The sequence below is a fragment of the Carettochelys insculpta genome, chromosome 1 (assembly GCF_033958435.1).
Source record: "Carettochelys insculpta isolate YL-2023 chromosome 1, ASM3395843v1, whole genome shotgun sequence".
NCBI classification, from domain to species: Eukaryota; Metazoa; Chordata; order Testudines; family Carettochelyidae; genus Carettochelys; species Carettochelys insculpta.
This window is the reverse complement of record NC_134137.1, coordinates 181,342,799-181,363,085: the sequence shown is the minus strand read 5'-3', so window position 1 is coordinate 181,363,085 and position 20,287 is coordinate 181,342,799. Positions and strand designations below refer to the sequence as shown.

At 42.3% G+C, this 20,287-nt stretch overlaps 1 protein-coding gene across 1 annotated transcript in view; it reads right to left on the bottom strand.

Moving 5' to 3' along the window:
• URB1 (URB1 ribosome biogenesis homolog) overlaps nucleotides 1-20,287 on the bottom strand; it is an 84,830-nt gene that overhangs the window by 48,035 nt on the left and 16,508 nt on the right. The window contains exons 8-15 of the mRNA XM_074996988.1: nucleotides 18,343-18,473; nucleotides 16,750-16,945; nucleotides 14,974-15,111; nucleotides 13,688-13,861; nucleotides 12,925-13,054; nucleotides 11,141-11,263; nucleotides 4,652-4,764; nucleotides 2,992-3,111 (exon numbers count right to left, since the gene is read on the bottom strand). Coding sequence (XP_074853089.1) covers nucleotides 2,992-3,111; nucleotides 4,652-4,764; nucleotides 11,141-11,263; nucleotides 12,925-13,054; nucleotides 13,688-13,861; nucleotides 14,974-15,111; nucleotides 16,750-16,945; nucleotides 18,343-18,473 — 1,125 coding nt within the window. The remainder of the gene's footprint in view (nucleotides 1-2,991; nucleotides 3,112-4,651; nucleotides 4,765-11,140; nucleotides 11,264-12,924; nucleotides 13,055-13,687; nucleotides 13,862-14,973; nucleotides 15,112-16,749; nucleotides 16,946-18,342; nucleotides 18,474-20,287) is intronic.

Genomic DNA, 20,287 nt, shown 5'->3' with positions numbered 1-20,287 from the left:
CCATTGTCGTGGATCCATGCATTTTCAGTCGTGATCTTGCAAACAGCTACGCAAGCAATTATAATAATACACATGACTAACTCAGTTGAATAACATGAAACTACTAATGTATGTCAAGTTATTCACAAGGTAAATTGCTTGCGGTACTGGGGTGCTTGTAACATCAAGGGAGCAGAGTTCTGGGTAAATGACAGCCTGACTGCAATCTCACACCAATACAAATCAAAAGTAACTTAGGCCACTTTTTGTAGTGACTAAACTGTTTCAGTTATGGGTATGGATTTTACCAAGATGATTAAATCAGTAAAGCACCTGATGGGGAGAGGGTTTTACCACTGAGAAGGTGCCTTATACCATTATAGGTTACAGGTTAAGCCTCTCTAGTCTGACACTTTCTTGTCCGGCAACATCTGGATCCAGCATGACTTTAGTTAGCCAGATGACCACTTATTATGGATGTTTGGCAAAGTTTCCAATGGTCCCTTCAAGTTTGTTTCCAGCCATCAGTCCTGGCTCTCAGTGTTCTGTGCTGTTATTTAGCTGTAATTTACCCCTAAATGTCTTCTCAGAGCCCAGTAAGCAGTGGAACTGTTCGTAATGTGCGAGGCAATATTGACCTCCTGCGGTCTGGCAAATTCTCTCGTCCAGCACCAGCCCAGTCCCGAGGGTGCTGGACAAGAGAGGTTCAACCAGTATTCACAAAAATGACGCATAACCAGCTATAAGAACAAGGCTCCTTTATAACTGCATCATGCTATGGCTTGTACTACTTTCACTAGATCAGCTGAAGCCAACATAGTGAAAGCAGTACAGAAACTCTGGTAACAAGTCATAATTCCACTAAAGTTGAAAAAACTAAACAGATGTTCAGTGAAATAAAAAATCAGATCTTTGTTGTTTGAAATAGCAGCACAGGCAACCATGTCATAAATAAACTAACTAAAGTTACCGAGAAAAAGAGAACACCAAAAATCAAACAACAAGCTTCTTTATAGTTTCATGAGCTTTGTCTTTTTTTCAAAATGCTGAAAGCAGGTCTCTTTCAGGGCTGTTTGTTCAGCTTTCACTCTGTGTACGATACCCGCAGATACAAAAATAGCATCTCTGATTACATGATTCTGACATGACAATTCATCAAAAAATGATTCACTCTTAAATAATTAACTGCTTGTGGCAGATTCTCAAAAAAGAACTGTACTTTCAGCCTTCGTAAAAGAGGAAGGAACAGAATGTAAAATTCGAAAACGTGCCTGCAAATTATACTCCATTATGCTGAAAAAATACTAAAAAGGACTCATTAACATCGCTTTTATTTAAAAAGATAATTTTTAAAACCCCATCAGAACTGTCACAGCTGTATTGACCTCTCCCTGCTTATGTCTCCCTTTCAAAGAAAACAGAACACACTGAAAGGAGAAAATGAATCAGGCAGCCCACATTTCTGCTCAGCAACACAATTTACAGGTCGAACCTCTCTAGTCTGGCACCCTTGGGACCTGACCGGTGCAAAACAAGAGAATTTGCCAGACCACGGGAGGTCAATATTGTCTAGCCTCGTTACCAACACTTTCACTGCTTACTGGGCTTGTAGGAGACATTTAGGGGTAAATTACAGCTAAATTACAGCACAGAACATTGAGAGCCAGGACTGGTGACTGTAAACAAACTTAATGTGACCACAGGAAACTTGGCCACCCCCCTGATAAGTGGTCATCTGGCTAATTAAAATCATGCCAGATTACAGATGTTGCCAGACCAGAGAGGTTCAACCTGTACTACAAAAAATATACCCTATTGCTTTTTTATATTTAAATATGCTTAAGCACCAAGGGTTCATACAAGGGGAACTTACCCATCACTATTAAGAACTGCATATTTTGGAGCCAAGCTTTCCCTATATAGCTGCTAAGATTAACTGTAACAGAAATGCCACCAAATTCCAGCTCTTTTCCTAACCCTGCCACGTCTATGGGAATTCTGCCATTGGCTTTGGTCAGAGCAGGTTCACTGCCTTTACGCCTCTGAAACATTTTGAATTGAACCTCCCTAGCCCAGACATGGTGGTACTATGCAAACTTTACAATCAAAAGGCCACTGAACTGAGTGTAAAGATTCTTACTGGCTTCAGCGGGCCCTGGATTTTAAAGACCTTAAAAATTCATCGGTGATCTGGCATCTTGTTTCCCTGACAACGGCAGCCAATGTTAGCATCAAAATCATGCCAAGAAAAGTGTACTGGTAGGCAGCAGACTCGTCAACATCTCTGGGGCTGACATGAGCCTTACAACAGAACTCCTTACCAAATTTCTCTGATAAAAGTGGTTATCCTCCAGCTTTTGAAATGCAACCTGTGATTAAACCTTACAACAGCAACCACAGACCAGATTTAACTTTTAAAATCTATGTCACTATGGTCTGTGAACAAAGTTACAAGGGTGTCCCTGGGGGCTAGGTCCTGGAACCATCCGGAAGACAGTAGAGTCACTCGAGCTATGCGTGGACCCAACCATTCACTTGCATGGATCTGACTGTAGAGTCAAGACCCAGGAAAACATACGACGGAATTCTTCAATTTAGGCTCCTAAAACCATATGGAAGGATCTAACTAGAAGTGTGTTGATTTTCAGAGGCACCAAACCCCTGCAGGTGCCATTGACTTCAATGGGATCTTTGGGCCCTCGACATGTCTGAAAATCAAGGATCTTCTATTTAGGTGCTAAAATGTAGATTTTTTTTCAATTTGTTTTTAAAAAGCTATACAACCTTCATTGCTAGATTACACTGGGATAACACTGGGACTGTTTCACATGAGCAGAAGAGACTAATTGCGAACCACGCTCCACACAGGAGGGAGTGAACAGTTACAATCAAATGACATTACAGACTTCTTGAAACCCAAGAAGCAATCTTAGCGTGGTCAAGGTCAACCCACCACTGTTGACGCAAACTATATAAACGTGTTTAGGTATTGGATGACACAAAAACACTTACCTTGATGATCAATTGTTTTGTTGATGTTTTCAGTTGTGAATGGTTACATGTCACAAACATTTTCATCAGTAAATAAAATACTGATCTTTCACCATGAACCTTCTCTGCTTCTGAAACATCCTAAAAGAACAATGGGTTTAAATCCCCCTTGTGTGATAACACCGGACAGGCAGCAGGACGGCAAGAACTGTTTTGCAGGCCTCGGTTTGTTTGGTCTGGCCAACCGGACGTAGCATTATTTGAACAAATTTTGCAATTAGCAAGTGAGCAAGAGGAGTGTAATAGCCTTCAAGTGGTGGAAGGAGTGTGTCCAACATGAAAACCAACTAATAGAAGGGTCAAAGAGAGCAGTCTCCTCACCATACCCTTCACCAATAACCCTGACGTCATACTGACACTGATGGGGAAATAAATTCACTTGGCCCAAGGCTGAATTTAGACCTGGTAGAACAGAAAATCAGTGCAAGTTGCATTTGTTTGGACAGGTATCATTTATCACATATTGCAGAACTTTACTGCTTGTCCCATTTTTGACCAATCCAACGTGCAAAATACAAAAGCCCTTAACATCATAGTTGAATGCGACTTTCTGACCTTTCCTTTAAGCATTTCCCTAAATAAGCAGCATGCAAAACAGAAAAATTACACTCAGCGGAGCCAACAGCCACTGCAGGCCCTGAGGCAAAGTCGGGAAGGGCCAGCTCTGCATCCCCGTAGAGGCGGAGCCTCAGGCAGAAGGGACAGGGCCATGTCAGCCAGCCCTCAGTGCTGCCTGGACCACAGTGCCTTCATTCGTGCAGCCTGAGCCAGGCAGAATAACCGGTGCAGTGCTTCAGCACTCCAGCAGTGATTCAAAGGATCCCAGGGCTCCAACCCCCACTGGAAGAGCCCCAGCCCCTTTGAATGGCCTGGGTTAGTTGTCCCCTTGCCATCGGTGGGCCTGATTACACTGCTGGTGAAGCTAGCAAGGAGGAAAAAAAAAAAAAATTTGCAAGTTTCAGAGATCTTTCCTGCTCCCTCTTAGGTCTCTTTCTCATTCACACAGCCATAGAGAATAGGGATCTGCTATTATGAAGGGTTCCAACCAGGGCATCCCAGAGTCACTGCTTTTCTCCACTGTCAGCTGTCACAAGGTAGGTTCAACCCCTTTCTCCAGCCATCTGTAGGAGGCTCCCCTCTGACATATGCCCACAGTAAATGGAGAGAGAGAAAGAGAGATTGAGTGAGAGAGAGAGAGAGAGAGAGAGAGAGAGAGAGAGAGAGTAAATGTGAAAGCATCCATGTGCCATAAGCAAGGAGGCACCTTGCAGAAGGTTGTTCTCCATCAGGTGATTAGAAGCAGCATTCTAATATCCTGCTCATCTCCCTTCCATCTCATGGTAGCCAGCAGATTCTCACTCTTGCCTCTGGGAGCAGTAGATTGTAGGTTGCCCCATCCCACCCATCCTATGAGAGGAGGGAATTTCTAGTCCCATGGGCACAGGTTCTAGGCTGGGGCTGCAGATCTGATATTGAGCACAATGCCTGTTTGCAAGAGATGAGCTCTCGCCAAACGGAAATGGACACCAAAATGAAAGGACAGGCACTGAAAAAGGGCACTACCAATGACATGAGGGCAACTGGCAAAAGAAATTGATGAACACCTCTGAAATTCTCCTACCTGTACTCTGAACCAGGCAAATTTATTTGCTGGCAGTTCCAGAGCCACTTTCAGTACGTGGTGCTGTAGAACAGGAGGGATTTCCTGTCGGAGGCCTTTTTCGGTGACAATACCTGAGGTTGGAAAACAGCAATATTATTACAGGTTGAACCTCTCTCACCTGGCAACATCCATCATCCAGCATGATTTTAGTTAGTTGGGCGACACTTATCGTGGGTGTGGCCAAGTTTCCTGTGATCACGTATAGTTTGTTTCCAGCCACCAGTCCTGGCTTTTAGGCTATGTCTACACTATGAGAAATGTTTGAATTTAAGGCAGTTAACTCGATATTACCATGTCACTGTCTTCACTGTAAATACCCTTAGCTCAATTTAGGGATCACTAATATCTACATTACAATACTGTCGGTACTTGCTGGGTGTAGCATCAAGTTTGAATTTAAAAGTTTGAATAAAGGCTGGTATGGAAGCGCCATATCTTAAAATCGAATTTATTAGCCTCTAGAGGTGTCCTATATGTAACCCTCAATGCCCCTCAGTGCTCTGCTCTGGCTGCTACTCTCCAGGTGTGAAGGGATTAGGTTACAGGAAGAATGTGAATTTCAAATCATGACCAGGAAGACTGTGGCTGTGGGCTCATGTTTGTACGAGAGGGCATCATACAATGTCTTCCTTTTCTACTAATGCTGGGAGCGCATCTACCCATTACAAATAGCCCCTGCAGGGAGTTCGTGGTTCTCTCTCTACACATTGGTATTTTTTTCTGCACTGTCTGGCGCCAGCCGCTGCCCCACTTGGCAACAAGGCTGTTGTGGGGGTTGTGCTTGCATAAGATGCTGAGAAACTTCTTCTCAACGGTTTACATTTGTGAGCATACCACTCTCCCTCCCCCACAGGTGCCACGCGTCACATGGCTAGCCCCGGACCCAACCAAAGGACATGCCTGCTGTTCAGTGTTGGCCAGGCTGCCAGGCAGCACCGTGTCCTGGCTTGTGCATGTTTAGGGCTCCAAGGGCGGGAAATATTTTTGGGGCCCTGTTGCCACCAAGGGGACTGCTTCAACTGGCGCCCCACCAAAAATATTTTCGGGGCCTTTCTGCTGTGGGGTGGAACTCTCCCCCAGCGGCTATGAACTGCGGGGGGCTTGCAGCTGCCAACAGGGACTACTTCAACTGGCCCCCCACTGACACCTCCCCCACCGCCCACAAGAAGCCAGGGAGCTAGCTAACATTTTTGGTGCCTTTCTGTCGCTATGGGGGAGGTCTCCCCAGGCGGCTACAAATTGCGGGGGCCTTGCAACCGGGGGTGAACAGTTCAAGTGGCCCTCGAGCCAAAACAGATTTTTGGGGACCACGTCAACTGGCCATCTAACCTCCTAATCCCCAAACCGCCCCACAATGGCAATGAACTTTGGCAAGCCCCATCTCCCATGTTGGTAATTTCTGTGTAGTGCAGTAAGATGACAAAAATCATTTTTCCTAGCCTCTTCTATCCTCTGTCTTCTAACTCTGGAGCCCTTCGCACAGGGAAGAGTGGGTGGAGGGCCAGTTGAGAACACAGACTGTGCACAGAATCTGTATAGTGGACTGGGAACCCAAAAACCCTTTCCTCAGCAACTCTCTTCTTTCGAATCCTTACTATCTACTCCTTCTTCATGCTTCTCATTGTCCTTGTATTATTGTCAGAGATCAGATGCAATCAAGGGTGCAGGGACAGTGAGAGGATGGCCAGCTGAGAAGACACACACCTGTTGATTTTTATAAAAATCTTTGATAATTCAGTTAAGCTACAGTTTTAAAAAGCAGCTCAGTTACAGAAGAGACTCCTGTTAATTTGGCGATCTTTGTTGATGCCCTACTTTTCCTTCCTTCTTCCTGGAAAAATAACTGTTTGCTTACCACGGGAGGGGAATGAGGGCAATGCAATGTGGGAAGATGATGTCAAATACCAGCAAAAATATCCAGAATGCTACAGGGATGAGAGAACTGTGGGATAGGTTTCCACAATGCACTAGTGTAACAGTTGTTTGCCATTTGAGTCAACCTTGTGAGGAGCAGGTGGGCAGGTGAAGATAGTCAGATTCAAATTTATAAAACCCAGTGTTACAAAATCTATATTAAGAAACTTGAATTTATCTCATAGTGTAGACATAGCCTTAGTGTTCTGTGCTGCTCCTTAGCTGTAATTTACCTCTAAGTGTCTTCTGAGAGCCCAGTAAGTAGTGGAAGTGCTGGTGATGTGCTAGACAATACTAGCCTCCCACAGCCTGGCAAATTCTCTTGTTTGGCAGCAGTCAGATCCTGAAGGTACTGTACTATAGAGGTTCAACATATACCTACTAATCGGACTAATACCCATATTGTTTTAAAAAGATCTAGGAGATATTTGTGATCACCAGTGAGCTTTGGGCTTGCATCTCACCTAAAGTAGCTTTTTTATCATTTGTATGCAACCACTGGTACTTTCATCTAATGCAAAAAAACCAGACTGCAGAGGGATACATTATATTCCTCAATTCACCAGAGATCAAATTGTATCCATATAATTCACAAAACTAGTGATGCTGACATTGGTTCGCTGACAACAAATGTACTGCTAATACATTCCACGCTGTGGGAGCTGCCCCGTATTTTAACTCCATGCTTTATCATCTCTTTTTCTCTGGGGTATTCTCTTTTCTTCTACTGTGTAATTGGCGTACGGAACAGTGCCTTACAAAAAGATAACAGAACTAACAAAACCCTCAAGTTACACCAGCAGCAAAGCTAAACAATCAAAATGGGATCAGCTGTTAAACAAACATGTCAAAACCAGACTGCCAGTCTTCAGTCTCAGAAGCAGACTGCTCAATTCTCTGCAGGAGGATGGGAGAGCTGTGACTAATGTTGAATGCTCTTTGCTGCCAAGAAATGTGTGGTGCTAAAGTTTTATTCCTTCTGTCACACTGTAACTAAATACAACACCACGGGGTCATTGCCTGATCAAGATGCAGATCCCTCCTTATGGTTTTGGGTTTTTTTTAAATCAATCCATTATGCTGTAAGAAACACTAGAACATGCAGGATGCGTGATTTTGTGAGCCAGCCACAGAATAAACTACAGTGTGCGCTGACTGGGGTAAAAGAGGGATAGGAATGGCACGAATTAACTCAAGACTCTGTGCTCGCCTTTTCTTGACAAACCCTTAATTTACATAACTCCTACTCTCATACACCTTACAAGAGACTGCACATGGTACAGAGAATTATTCTAGCTTTATAGGGCATAGAAAACTTACTTTCCTATTTAGTTTGGTACACAAAGAAACGCTTCTGGAAGGGGCATGGTACTGAGGGAGTTCAGAAGAGGCTAATGAGGCACTGACATGAATATGCAGCACCTCATTAGCATAACGGCAGCCGCACACGATTTGAAACTGCTGCTTTTGGAATGCACACCACCCGTGTAGCTGGAGGCCTTTTGAAAAGACCCTGATTTTGAAAGCCCCTGCTTCCCATTTGGTTTTAGGAAGAAGGAGTTTTCAAAGTCCAGGGAGTCCTTTCGAAAGGCTCCTGTCTACATGGGCGATGTGCATTTCAAAAGCGGCACTTTCAAACCGCGCAGCTGCCATTATGCTAATGAGGCACTGCATATTCATGTCATCGCCTCATTAGCATCTTCCAAACTCCCTCATTACCATGCCCCTTCTGAAAGGAAGTGGCTAATGTAGACATAGCTTCTTTGAACAACTGTTACATAGGAGACAAACTCAAATTATCTCACATTACTGTTAACTATTGCTCATTTTATGATCTTCCCTGAGAAGCAACCCCTTACAGAATTCCACTCCTCTTCCCTTGGACTGCAGGGAGCATGAATGAAATTCAGAACAGCAAAAGAAAAAAGGGTAACTATGGAAATCTTACAGAAGAAACCTCTGCATCGGTAAGTAATTTTTAAGCCTCTGATGAATTACCCTGTCCCTTTAAGAGGTTGAAATGTTGCAAACATGAAGGGTTCTACAATGAATTATTTAGGTTGGGATAGTCCCAGGAGCCTGAGGGAGTTACTTACCTCTGCACTGCCTTCAGAGCTGGGTGACCAGAGAGCAGGCGTGCAGCTCGGAAGGGTGCGCCCTAACAGCAGAACAGAAGTAAGAGTGGCAGTACCACGCCATGCTACCCTAACTTCTCTGCCGCTGCTGGTGGCCATGCAGTAGTAAGGGTGGCAATACTGCAAGCGCCCACCATAATAATTCTGTGACCCATCCCTCCCCTCCCCTCTTGGTGAATCTGGCCAGGCCCTTCCTGTAAATTCAAGATTTTTGTTTTAAAAAGAAATCTGTAAACAACATCAAGAAGTAAATTAGAAGATGATTTTTAAAATTTAAAAATAGGATGTGACAAACCAGATATGGAATTTAAGAAAAAATATCATTTTCCTGTTGTGATGCTAGTAGACCTGGGGCCAGCTCTTGCCAAGTCTGAAAATATTAGCTGAGTACTGACAACCACACCAGCTCACCTAAATTTTGAGTATTATTCAGGATAGGTGTTAGACTCATAAGAATGTGTTTAGACTCTGTAAAATGCTTCTAAGTTGCTGCACGCATTAATCTGACTAGCAATGTCTGTATGCTATGCTATAAAGTAATATGAAAGTTTTGTTTTATAATTTAAAAATGCCTGCTATGAACTTGTGAGCCTCAGCAGGAACAGAGGTTCCCCACCCAGCAAAGGAAGGCAACCCAGACCATTCTAAGACAGAAATTTTGTGGATTGTCTCATCCATGCATGAAGAAGTTACGCTCAGCAGCTCTCCTCCCATCAGTTTGAACTCTGGGAAAGAGCATATAAGGATGCTCTCAAGAAGAAATGGTTCTGTCTTTGCTGTTTGGACTCTTACATGGGCAGGAGCTAAGAAACAGAAGCAGAGATATACCAATCTCATAGAACTGGAAGGGACCTCAAGAGGTCATCGGGTCCAGTCCCCTGCTCTCACAGCAAGGCCTATCACCATCCCCGACAGGTTTTTTTTTTTTTTCAAATCTATTCTGCCCCAGAACCTAGAAAGGCCCCCTCAAGGACTGAGCTCACACCCCAGGGTATACGAAGCCCATACAGTAAACCCTCGACATATGTGAGTTAAGCACAACTTGACGCTGCCCTGCAGCCCATTCTCCCTGCCTTCTCGCAGCCGCGTGGCTGTCAACTTGACAGCCGTGCTGCTGGGGGAAGACAGGGAGAAGCAGCCAAGAAACTGACCAGCCCTGGTGGGCTGTTCAGTTTCCCAGGTCCGCAAGCAGAGGGGAGCTGAGAACCAAGTGGCAGCCTGGTTCCCATCTCCCCCCGACTTGTGCAAAAATTCAAGTTATGTGGGGGATGCAGGAACACAACCCCCAGGTAACTTGAGGGTTTACTGTATCCTAACCACTTTGCTATCCCTCCCCCAATCCCTAGGAACAACCTAAGCAAACCCTAATAGACATCAAGTGGACAGATCACTTCATGTCTGTCATCATTTGGAACCATACACTGCAACTCTTTGTGCTTATAGGCTGCCTGCTTTAACTTGTAAATAACCCTCTCATGTTCCCTTCTAATTAATAAATCCATAGTTAGTTACTACAGGACTGGCTACCAGCATTGTCACTGGTGTTAGATCTGAGGTACAAACTGAGCCAGAGTGCTTGGTCTTTTGGGACTAGGAGCAACTTGAATGCTTTTCATTTTTGTTGTGACAATCTGTCATTAAGTCCAGACAGTCTGGGTGGCAAGATAAACTGGAGTGCCTAAGAGGACTGCCTCTGGCTCCACGGTAACACGCCTACATTGATTGAGGAGTTCACACTTGTTATTGGGTTGGGGAAATCTAATTAAAGAACATTGCACCAGTTTGTTCTGCTCTTCTGACAGTCTGCCCAGAGGCTGTCACTCATGGTCATGAACCACTCAAGACAGTGAGCCCCTGTAAGCCTTAATATATACAGTTTTAAAGCTAAATCCTTGGATCACGGATCTTGTCATTTTGCATTTGTTGTAAAGTGCCCAGTCCTGCACAGAGAGCAAAACTAAACGGTAATGCAATAGAGTCTAAAACAGGTTACTCTTTTGAGAACACTTCTGTTCTTTTTACAGGTTAAACCTCTCTCGTCTGGCACCCTTAAGACCTGACCGGTACCAGATAAGAGAATTTGCCAGCACATTACCAACACTTCCACTGCTTACTGGGCTCTTAGAAGACAGTTAGGGGTAAATTACAGCTAATTAACAGCACAGAACATTGAAAGCCAGGACTGGTGGCTGCAAACAAACTTTATGCGACCACAGGAAACTTGGCCACACCCATAATAAGTGGTCATCCAGCCCAGCCAACTAAAATCTTGCCAGATGAGAGTGCTCTGGATTAGAGAAGTTCAACCGGTGCTAAGTAGAAAAGCAATCAACCAACCTCTCTTACTTTTAATGTTCTTATTAGCCAGATGAGGAACATTTAAATATCCTTAACATACCTTTTAGTAGTTTGCTAAAATCAAAGTTGCTCTGAGCTACCAAGTGCGGAACAACCTTCTGACAAAGGCATATGACCTGAAGTAACACCGCTTTCAGAAGAGTGGTCTCTGCATCGTCTGAGCCTGAACACAAATAGAGAATTAACATATTCAGGATTAGTTTATTTTTCTTTTAGACAAAGGAAAAGCACAATCTCGCAACACTCTTACCCAATGACACTCAGGCTGTGGCTCTCGAGTTACAAATGGCTCTTTAACATGTCTCCTGTGGCTCTGTGTAACACGTGATGTTAAAACACTGTTTGATGTAATTATTAACTTATGAGGATGTTTTTGCTACATTATCAACTAATTATTGACTTGCGCTGTTATTGACATATTTGCTATGAGAATGGTATGCAAATACAAAACTAAACATATCCCTGGTCTTTCATATTCAATGTGAAATAGTGAAGAATCCAGCCATCCAGTATTGCTGCTTTTCAATGCTGACATTGGGTACATTGGTGCTGATTGTAAAGTATATACTGGAAATTTATCACCATGTATTTCAGGTAAGGTTTCTCTCTCCCCTGCTTTTGTTTTTTTTTAAATAATCTCCACATGTAAAGCCTTCGAAAGAGACCATTCTCTGGAAGACATGCACAAGTACAACAGAAACACATCACACATGTACAAAAGCCATCTAATTTTAGGCAAATGGCATTTCAGCAGCCTAAACTATTTTTTCTGGTTTACAGGCAGCTTAACATATAAGATGTAAGGCTGTATAAAGGCCAACTGTTGTACAACTGATAGTCTAAGTAAATAAATAGAGAGTAAATATAGCCAAAAAATTCTTTACAACCACCTCCATCCCCGCCTCCCTCCGACCAGCATTTTCCAAAGTGTGGAACACCCTCCATCAGCCAAACAAGTATGAAAGACTAGAAGGGAAGATGAGGACAGACCCCACAACTATCTGCCACACTCTCAGTTTTCAAGTTTTAAAAAATGAAATCGGCAGCTGTAATGGCTACAAAGGAAGCACCTTGAAAACATAACCTGCAAGTAAATGAGGCAGCAAAGCCTGTCTGAGTTTGCAGAGAGCCTGAAACAACTGCTCTTTTGATGTGAACTGTCCTCTTTTGTTTTAACAGGTGCTAAATCAGAGACTAGTGAGAATACTGACACTTAGACTATGTCTACACAAAGGGGGATGCTAATAAGACCCTTCAGAATATGCTAATGAGGCACTGTAATGAATATGCAGCACCTCATTAGCATAATGGCAGCCACGACACTTCAAAAGTGCTGCTTTCAATCGTGAATGGCTCAAGGTCCCTTTCAAAAGGACCCCGCACACTTCGAAATCCCCTTATTCCTACAATCAAATAGGAATAATATAAATCAATAGTATAATATATAAATCAATACTATAAATAAATAGTATAATCAAATAGGAATAAGGGGATTTCAAAATGTGCAGGGTCCTTTCGAAAAGGACCCCATATAGATGAGCAGTTAACGACCAAAAGTGGCACTTTCAAAGTGCTGCGGCTGCCATTATGCTAATGAGGTGCTGCATATTCCTTTCAGCACCTCATTAGAACATCCCACAGGATCTCATTAGCACCCCCCTTTCAAAAGCTGGGGTGGAGGGGCTAGCGTAGACGTAGCCTTAAAATATCAACTGCTTCATTGCTCACAAAATTCAGTTGCAAGTTTTGTATTGTTAGGAACCACGCAAGAGTTTCTTTCAGGATGGGAGATGCCACCTAGACAGGGCACAAATATTTTCCTACCATGCTGTTCATCCGTTTCTGTGATTTCAGTCATTTCCTCCTCAGTGGCTTTATCCCCATCATGGTGTGCTCTCTGTTGTTTTAGAAGTGACTGCCAGACCGCCACTATGCTGTTCATGTCAGGTAAAAGCTAAAGGCAAAATTTACATGAGACAAAAATAACAGCTTTTCAATGCTGGACAATGCCGTAATAATGCAAATATTCCTAACCCACTGAAAAGGAGAACTTATATTATGCCATCTGAATACAAAAGGAAATCAGATTTTTATTTTCAGCTCTGTAGAGCATAAACATATGAAAAGAAAAATGTCTTCTCAAAAAAACTGCCATGAAAAGTTACCAAGTGCTTACCATTTTTTGCCTGTCTGTATTTCAATACAACAAACATTTTCAAACCAAAGGCCAAATTCTGCTCTCAATTACCTGGATGTAAACCTCCATTGACTGCAATTTATTTTAAATTAGAGTAGAATTTGGCCCCAAGTTACTAAAAAACAGCTCTTAATTTTAATAGTTTCCCTCGGTACTAGCACACCACTTGCCAATGTTCTGCATTCATCTTAGAACAGAATTGCATTGGCATTCCACTGACCAGACTTATTGGAAGCCATGTAGCACTACAGCACCAGTTATTAGCACTTAAAAGAAATGACCACAAAACAGCTTTCAGAGTAGGGTGTCCTCATGCACTGGCAACGTTATCTACCGCCAGTGTGTAATTCTAGGCCCCTACTGCTTTTTGTACCTTCTTCTAATTTATACCTTGCTAAGGGCTTCTCTGTACAGTTGGACAAATTCTTGCATCATCAATGGAGTGTAGATTTCTGACTTCTGCCATATTTCCTCATTCAAACAGTGCTCGATATTTTTCAGTGATCTTCTCAAAATAGTCGCCATAAGGGACAAGGTGGTGTGCTTCACTGTTTTGCTGGGTAGCTAAAACAAAAACAAAGTGAATTATCAAAGTTACAGTACTTGTTCCATAGCTGTTGTAAACAAACTACAAGTTGAATCTCTACGATCAGAACTTTCCTTGTCCAGCAACATCAGTGGTCTGGCATCACTGCGGGTGCTCCTGCACTGGAGCAGTCATGGGGAAAGGCTGGGGCCTTCTGCTCAGCAACTCCCCTCTGTCCTCCCAATTCTTCCAGAGCATTGCAAATACAGTAAACCCCTGAAATGCGCGATTTCGAGTTGCACTTAATTTGCATCAACGTGAGTTAAGCGCAACTGGAAGCTGCTCTGCAGCTGTCTGCGCAGCATGACTTCTCCCAGCAGGGAGAAGCCGGGTGGGCAGCCACGCCTGGCTCCCTCCCATTGGCAGAAGCCAGGAAACTGACCAGTGATGTGCTGGTCAGTTTCCCAGATCCTGAGTTACGTGAAAATTCAACTTACGTGGAGGTTGCCAAGAACACAACCTCTGCGCAAGTTGGGGGTAGGGGGGGTTCTACTTAGTAGATTTGCACCACTCAATCTCAGGGAGGGAAGGAGAGAACAGGGATGAGGTACAGTTGGTGGAAGTGGCCATGAATGCAGGTTGTGGGGATTTGCTCCGGGTCCAAGGCAGCAGGGCTTTGCAGCCAATGCACCGCTTCTCCCAGGTACCTCATGCTTCCCTCCATCAATGCCAGCCCCTCTGCTGCCACCAAAGCAGAGCCCCAAGGACAGCCAGCACTGACCTCCCCTGGCACAGCTAATTCCCTGGTTCAGGACTGGTGAGATCCCAAGAGTGCCAGACTGGGGAGATTCAACCTGTATTTATCTTGGAGTATACGATGCAGCCTTAAACAAGACATTTTTTTCTGAAAATGTGGGTTGTTAGAGAGAAACTGTGTTCTTTCTCTATGCCATAAAAGAAGAAACATGAGTTATGAAAGCAGCAGCCAGTGGGTCTTAAACATTTTCTTGCACTGGGGACACTATTTGGAGCACTCAGCACAAAATCTGATAATTTATTTTAGAAGTTAGGTGGCTGATCACTATTCATACCCTTCTCTTAAAACAGGCTGTTTGGGAAAAGCCGCAATGAGACAATAAAACACTCTTACATTTAATCCTTGGGTGAACACAGTTTTATTGCAGACCACAGGAACTGTTGTTACCATCACCATAGAAAGCAATTTAGGGAGAGGAATGAACTCTGTTGTTTTAAAAGAGCTGGAAATCTCTGGTTGAGCCTCATAGATCTGAAATAAAAATAGGAAAGTTTTAACCAAGACTGATTCAGTCATGCAGACTTCAGCCAATTCTACAGAACACATTACAAATACAATAGTAGGGTCAGTAACAGAGAGAAAGCCATGGGGCTTTTTTGCAAACTTGGCTTCATCTAATTCTTGACCCCCCCAGCCCCACCCCTCTACTCTCTGATTTGCTCACCTTGATCATTTTTTTTTTCTGATTTGTCAACCTCGATTACTGTTTTTGGTTCTCTGTGCCTTATATATTGAGTCTGTTCTGGTCTGGCTATGGTCTGAAAAAGTGGGTCTGTCCCACGAAATCTCACCTAATAAATTATTTTGTTAGTCTTTAAAGTGCTACTTTACTGCTTTTTTGTTTTGATAATATTAGGGTCAGAGGTTACTAATAAGGATACTAAATATCAGGTTCCAAGCAACAAGAACGGCACTCAAAAGTTAACCACAGAGCATACATACATAGTCATTCTATAATGGTCATTGCTAACAAGAAGCAGTACCTCCCACAGAACACATATCAACTTTACGCTCACTTGTATCGGAGACCAGAGGAAAATTTGTCTGTTATCCTTGGAACCCTTGCTTTACTCAATAGGTAGCACTGTGTACGTCATTCAGCTATTTTAAGATAAAAAAGATGGACGCATATACAAAAAGGACAAAGGGATTCACTAGCCATGTGCTGTGGTGTCTTGAAAAGCCAAATCTCCACTGGAATTTCTCTCTCAGACTGTAATGCCAACTTCTTCTTTCCCAATTCAGCTAAATGTTTGTACCTCTTTCTACACCCAGAATGGCCTTTTGCCATGAGATGTTCTCACACACTATTAATCTTCCCTTCTCATAGCTGCCATGGCTCCAAGCCACAGCTCATTTTACTCAGCCGCTACAGAAAACAGAACGTTACTTTTCTCTTTACCATCTTCCACATTTATTGTACAGCATTCTGTCTCGTCTTTCCTAACATAAAATCAATTACTGCAGGTATTTCAGAACTCTTATGTCCTTCCTGTTTAACTCATTTAAACCATAACAGTTTAACTTCTTTGTAGCTGGGTATTTGGATCTGGTTTGATTTTTAAAAATCAATTGATTATTTACAGTTAAATGTCTTGTTGCCTTTATAGTGAAAGGATTAAATAGTACGTGTACACAGCTGGGAGCAAACTACATCGTCATCCATGGAGCCTCAGCTAAGGCACAGTCTCCTCCGACATCAAAGTACTGTTTCTTTCAAATAAGAAGTCAGATCCTTAGTCAAACTTCAAACATTATCTCCACAAAAAAATTATTTACGCAACATAACCCACTAGGCCCATGTACTGCATGGCATCCCTCGAGAGAGATATTTTGTCCAGTACCAACGGTACTTAGAGTGTGATGCAATATCCAGCTATAACAGGTGAATATAGATGACCAACCCAATGTAGCACTGAATTTTCTTCCTAAGTGGCTTTAACTAGGCCATGAGCATTTGACTCTTCTACCGTTTCTATTACACAATCAAAAAAATATTATAGTACCTGTTTAAAAAAAAGAAAGCTTATCTTAAAAAAAGAAAAAAAACCCCATCAATACTGGGCTTTTCTATACACAGAAAGCATGAATTTTTCATATTCCTCTTACCTTTCTTAGCAATTTGATATTGTCTAACCAGGTTGACTTCACTCTTGGAATGAAGGAATACTGGGTTTCCTTAAAATATTTATTCAGTAAATCTGGGCACACTTTAAGAATATTCACCATAAGATCAGCAACCATCTCATCTTCTGTTGCAGTTTTTAAACTCAGCAAGAAGCGCAGAAGCACCAAATTTCCTCCTCTGTTAATGATACATGAGGGGGAATCACAATTTTAATATTCTGAGTACTCTGCTAGTTCAGTAACTCCAGTATGAATGATGTTATAATGCAAGAGGTCAAATTATGCTCTACCCCCATTTGTGCTGATGCAAACCCAATTGACTCCACTGTCATTAGCAGAGTCACTCGATTTATACTGATGTAACTTAAAACAGAATGCAGCTAAAGATCTGTTACTTGATGTGCGGCAGTTAAAACACACCCCTCATCAATGCAGTACCACTGATAGCCCAAAAATATTCTAACCAAATGTCAGAGACTTGAACAACTAGAATTATAGCATTACATTTAAACTAGAAAACATTTGAACCCTGGGGACCCTTTGTGAAGATAGGTTGTTTTTCAATCTGGTTTTAATTTTAAAATTTGTTCAGTCATGGCCAGTGCCTTTTTTATTAAAAAAAAAAAAAAAAAAGAAGAGGTGGTACTCAGCTGGCTCCCCACCCCCAATCAATCCCTTGGCTGGGGCCGTGGAGGTGCTGCTACTCAGTACAAGCACAAAAAAAGCACAGATCATGGCACCGCAGACAACTTCCTCTAAGTGACCTTGAGCAAAGCTAGCTCATAAACTTTACCCCAAAGCAAGGAACAGTTTGCATGAATGTAAGAGTTATAAACAGACTTCAGACAATCAGTTTGTTTAACATTGAAGTACTACATCATTGTACCTGCCTCTTTCTATGGAAAAATAAAAGTTTAAGTAATTTTCCCTGCTGGTCACAAACTGGGTGCATAAGTATTTTATCCAGTAAGCTTAACAGTGACTGGGAAAATATGAATACCCTGATTAAGTGCTATGAACCAGATTCTGGTGCCACAGAAGTCAATAACAAAACTCACATTACATTTAGGGATACAAGGTTACGTATATGTAGCTCTCTAAGCAGTAAGTAAAACCAGACATGTAAGCATGGCAAGGTCTACATTAGCGATTTCAGCTTTGTTAATTTATGTTAACATGAATGAGTTGAGATCTGGAAAGGACACCTTACAGGGGTCTCCAATCTAGCAGGCAAATTTACAATGGAAAGTGAAGCTTAAACAATTCAAATTGGAAACAAGACACATCAAGAAGGGTAATTATCTATTGGAAAAGATGCCTAACTCATGTGGCAGACTATCCATTACTTGAAATATTTTAATGCAAGTTGGATATCTTTCTAAAACCTATGACTATTTATTGAGCTCAGTCCAGAAATTTTGGTGTGAAATTCTGCAGCCTGTGTTATGCAGGTGACCAAACTAGATTATAAGCATGGTGCCCTTCTGGCTGTCAAAAAATCTGTGAAATAGAGACTGGAAGCCAGTTGCCCAAAAACCTCCATAAAGATAGACATAAAAGACCTTCCTCATTTACCTGCCAGATGTGCCAAGGCTTCGATCGTAGAAATTAATGCCATGTTTCAAAGAACAACAGAGGTCCATTAAGAAGTTATGAACCAGTTCTCTCACCATGACTTTTCCTGCCTCTTCAGGATCTTGAGTTACCTACAAAACACACAAGAATTATGAAAAATAAGCACTTTAATTGTTATCTTAATGAAAAAAAAACTTATAACAAATTCACATTTATGTATATTTTATACCGCTGGATTTATACACAGCTCCCATTTTATTCACGTTAGTTTTTGGTTACGTTAACAAGGCAAGTTTTAACCTGTGTATGAAAGACATTCTATAATACAGGATTCCTTCTATTCATAGAACTCAAATTGCTAACTTGAGGGAGTTTTTATTAATTATAGGGTATTGCCACCTAGGGCTTTTTCACAAGAAATAGGAACAGTAATGAGGACAAAGCCAGATTAACAAATTGAAATATGAAGCTAAATAGATATGTAATTTTGTCTCTTTTATCAAGGGATTATGGCCAAAAATGGTACCATAAAAATTAAGATTTAAAAATTAATTTGAAATGTTCACTTCTCAGTCTTACTACTAAAAATCAAGAAAGCTATCACTGAAATCACACATATATTATCAGCACGAATCATACAAAACAAATAGCATGTTCCTTGAGCCTATTATAGGTCAAAATATTGGCCATACATAAAACAATTTTGTGACAGTACTTGAAAGGTGGCTACATAGCAAGGTCTTGCATATACCAAGTCTTCAGGGAGGAAAAAAGCATGAATTCCCTTAACAATGTTGCACAAAAATGAGAAAACAGACCAGCAAAACTTACCAGGGCAAAGACTGGTTATTTAACTCTTTAGAGGTAGCACATTTTAAGACTTCTGCAAATTTACTGCAAGTTGTCGTTGGGAAATCACACAACCTACTGGCAAAGCAGCAGCTTGATTTATATTGCAACAGTGTGAATAATTCACCCTTGGAATGCATGTATTGTCCTATGTGGGTTCGTGGGTGGGTGAGTGTGACTCATTATTTAAGACTTCATGGAAGCAGGCGCTTGCCACTTTACAGGCTCCATAAAATGTGAACTGCATATACAGTAGGTATCAACACAGGAGCTGACAAAGAGAGAGCCTGTCTAAATGGTAGACATTTTCATGGAGACAGCTGGTCTTTTAAAATCTAAGGATACGGATATAAAGGCCCCATACAAAGCCCATCAAAAGCAATGGGAGCCTTTCTTTCAGCTACACAGGCTTTACACAAGGCTCAAAGACAATTTTAGAAATATCACATCTCAGATATTTCCATTATGTAAAAGTGGAATTAAAAGATAACAGCATGTGCCATTCTTGTTATGCAGAGTAAACGCAAAGTGACCTAGGCAAGCAGCAAAGCAGTGCTAGCAGGCAGTAGGTTTCAGAGGGATGATTCTTAACTCATTTGCTGGTGAAAGCAAGAGTAGAACCAGTCCCTGGGATAAGGCTGCTCTTTATTCTGGGGCATTATTTCACAGAGGCAGCCCAGTCCGGTGTTCGGAAACTGGGTATAGAGGAAGTATGTTTAGAGAGGTGCTGCACATAATAGTCTTTGATCTCTCCTAGTCCATCTTACACATCACATACCCACACATCTCACAGAGCTGGAAGGGACCTCGGGAGGTTATCAAGTCCAGTCCCCTGCCTCCTTGGCAGGACCAAGCACCACCCCTTTTATTTTAATCTGTTTGCCCCAGATCCCTAAACGGTCCCCTCAAGGACTGAGCTCACAACCCTGGGTTTAGCAGGCCAATGTGCCAACCACTGAGCTACCCCTCCCTCCTAAAAAATAATCTATTTGTCCCTAGAACCCTAAATGGCCTCCTCAAGTATTGACCTCACAACCCTGGATTTAGCAGGCTAATGCTCAAGCCACTGAGCCATCCCTTCCCCTTGTCCTGCAGC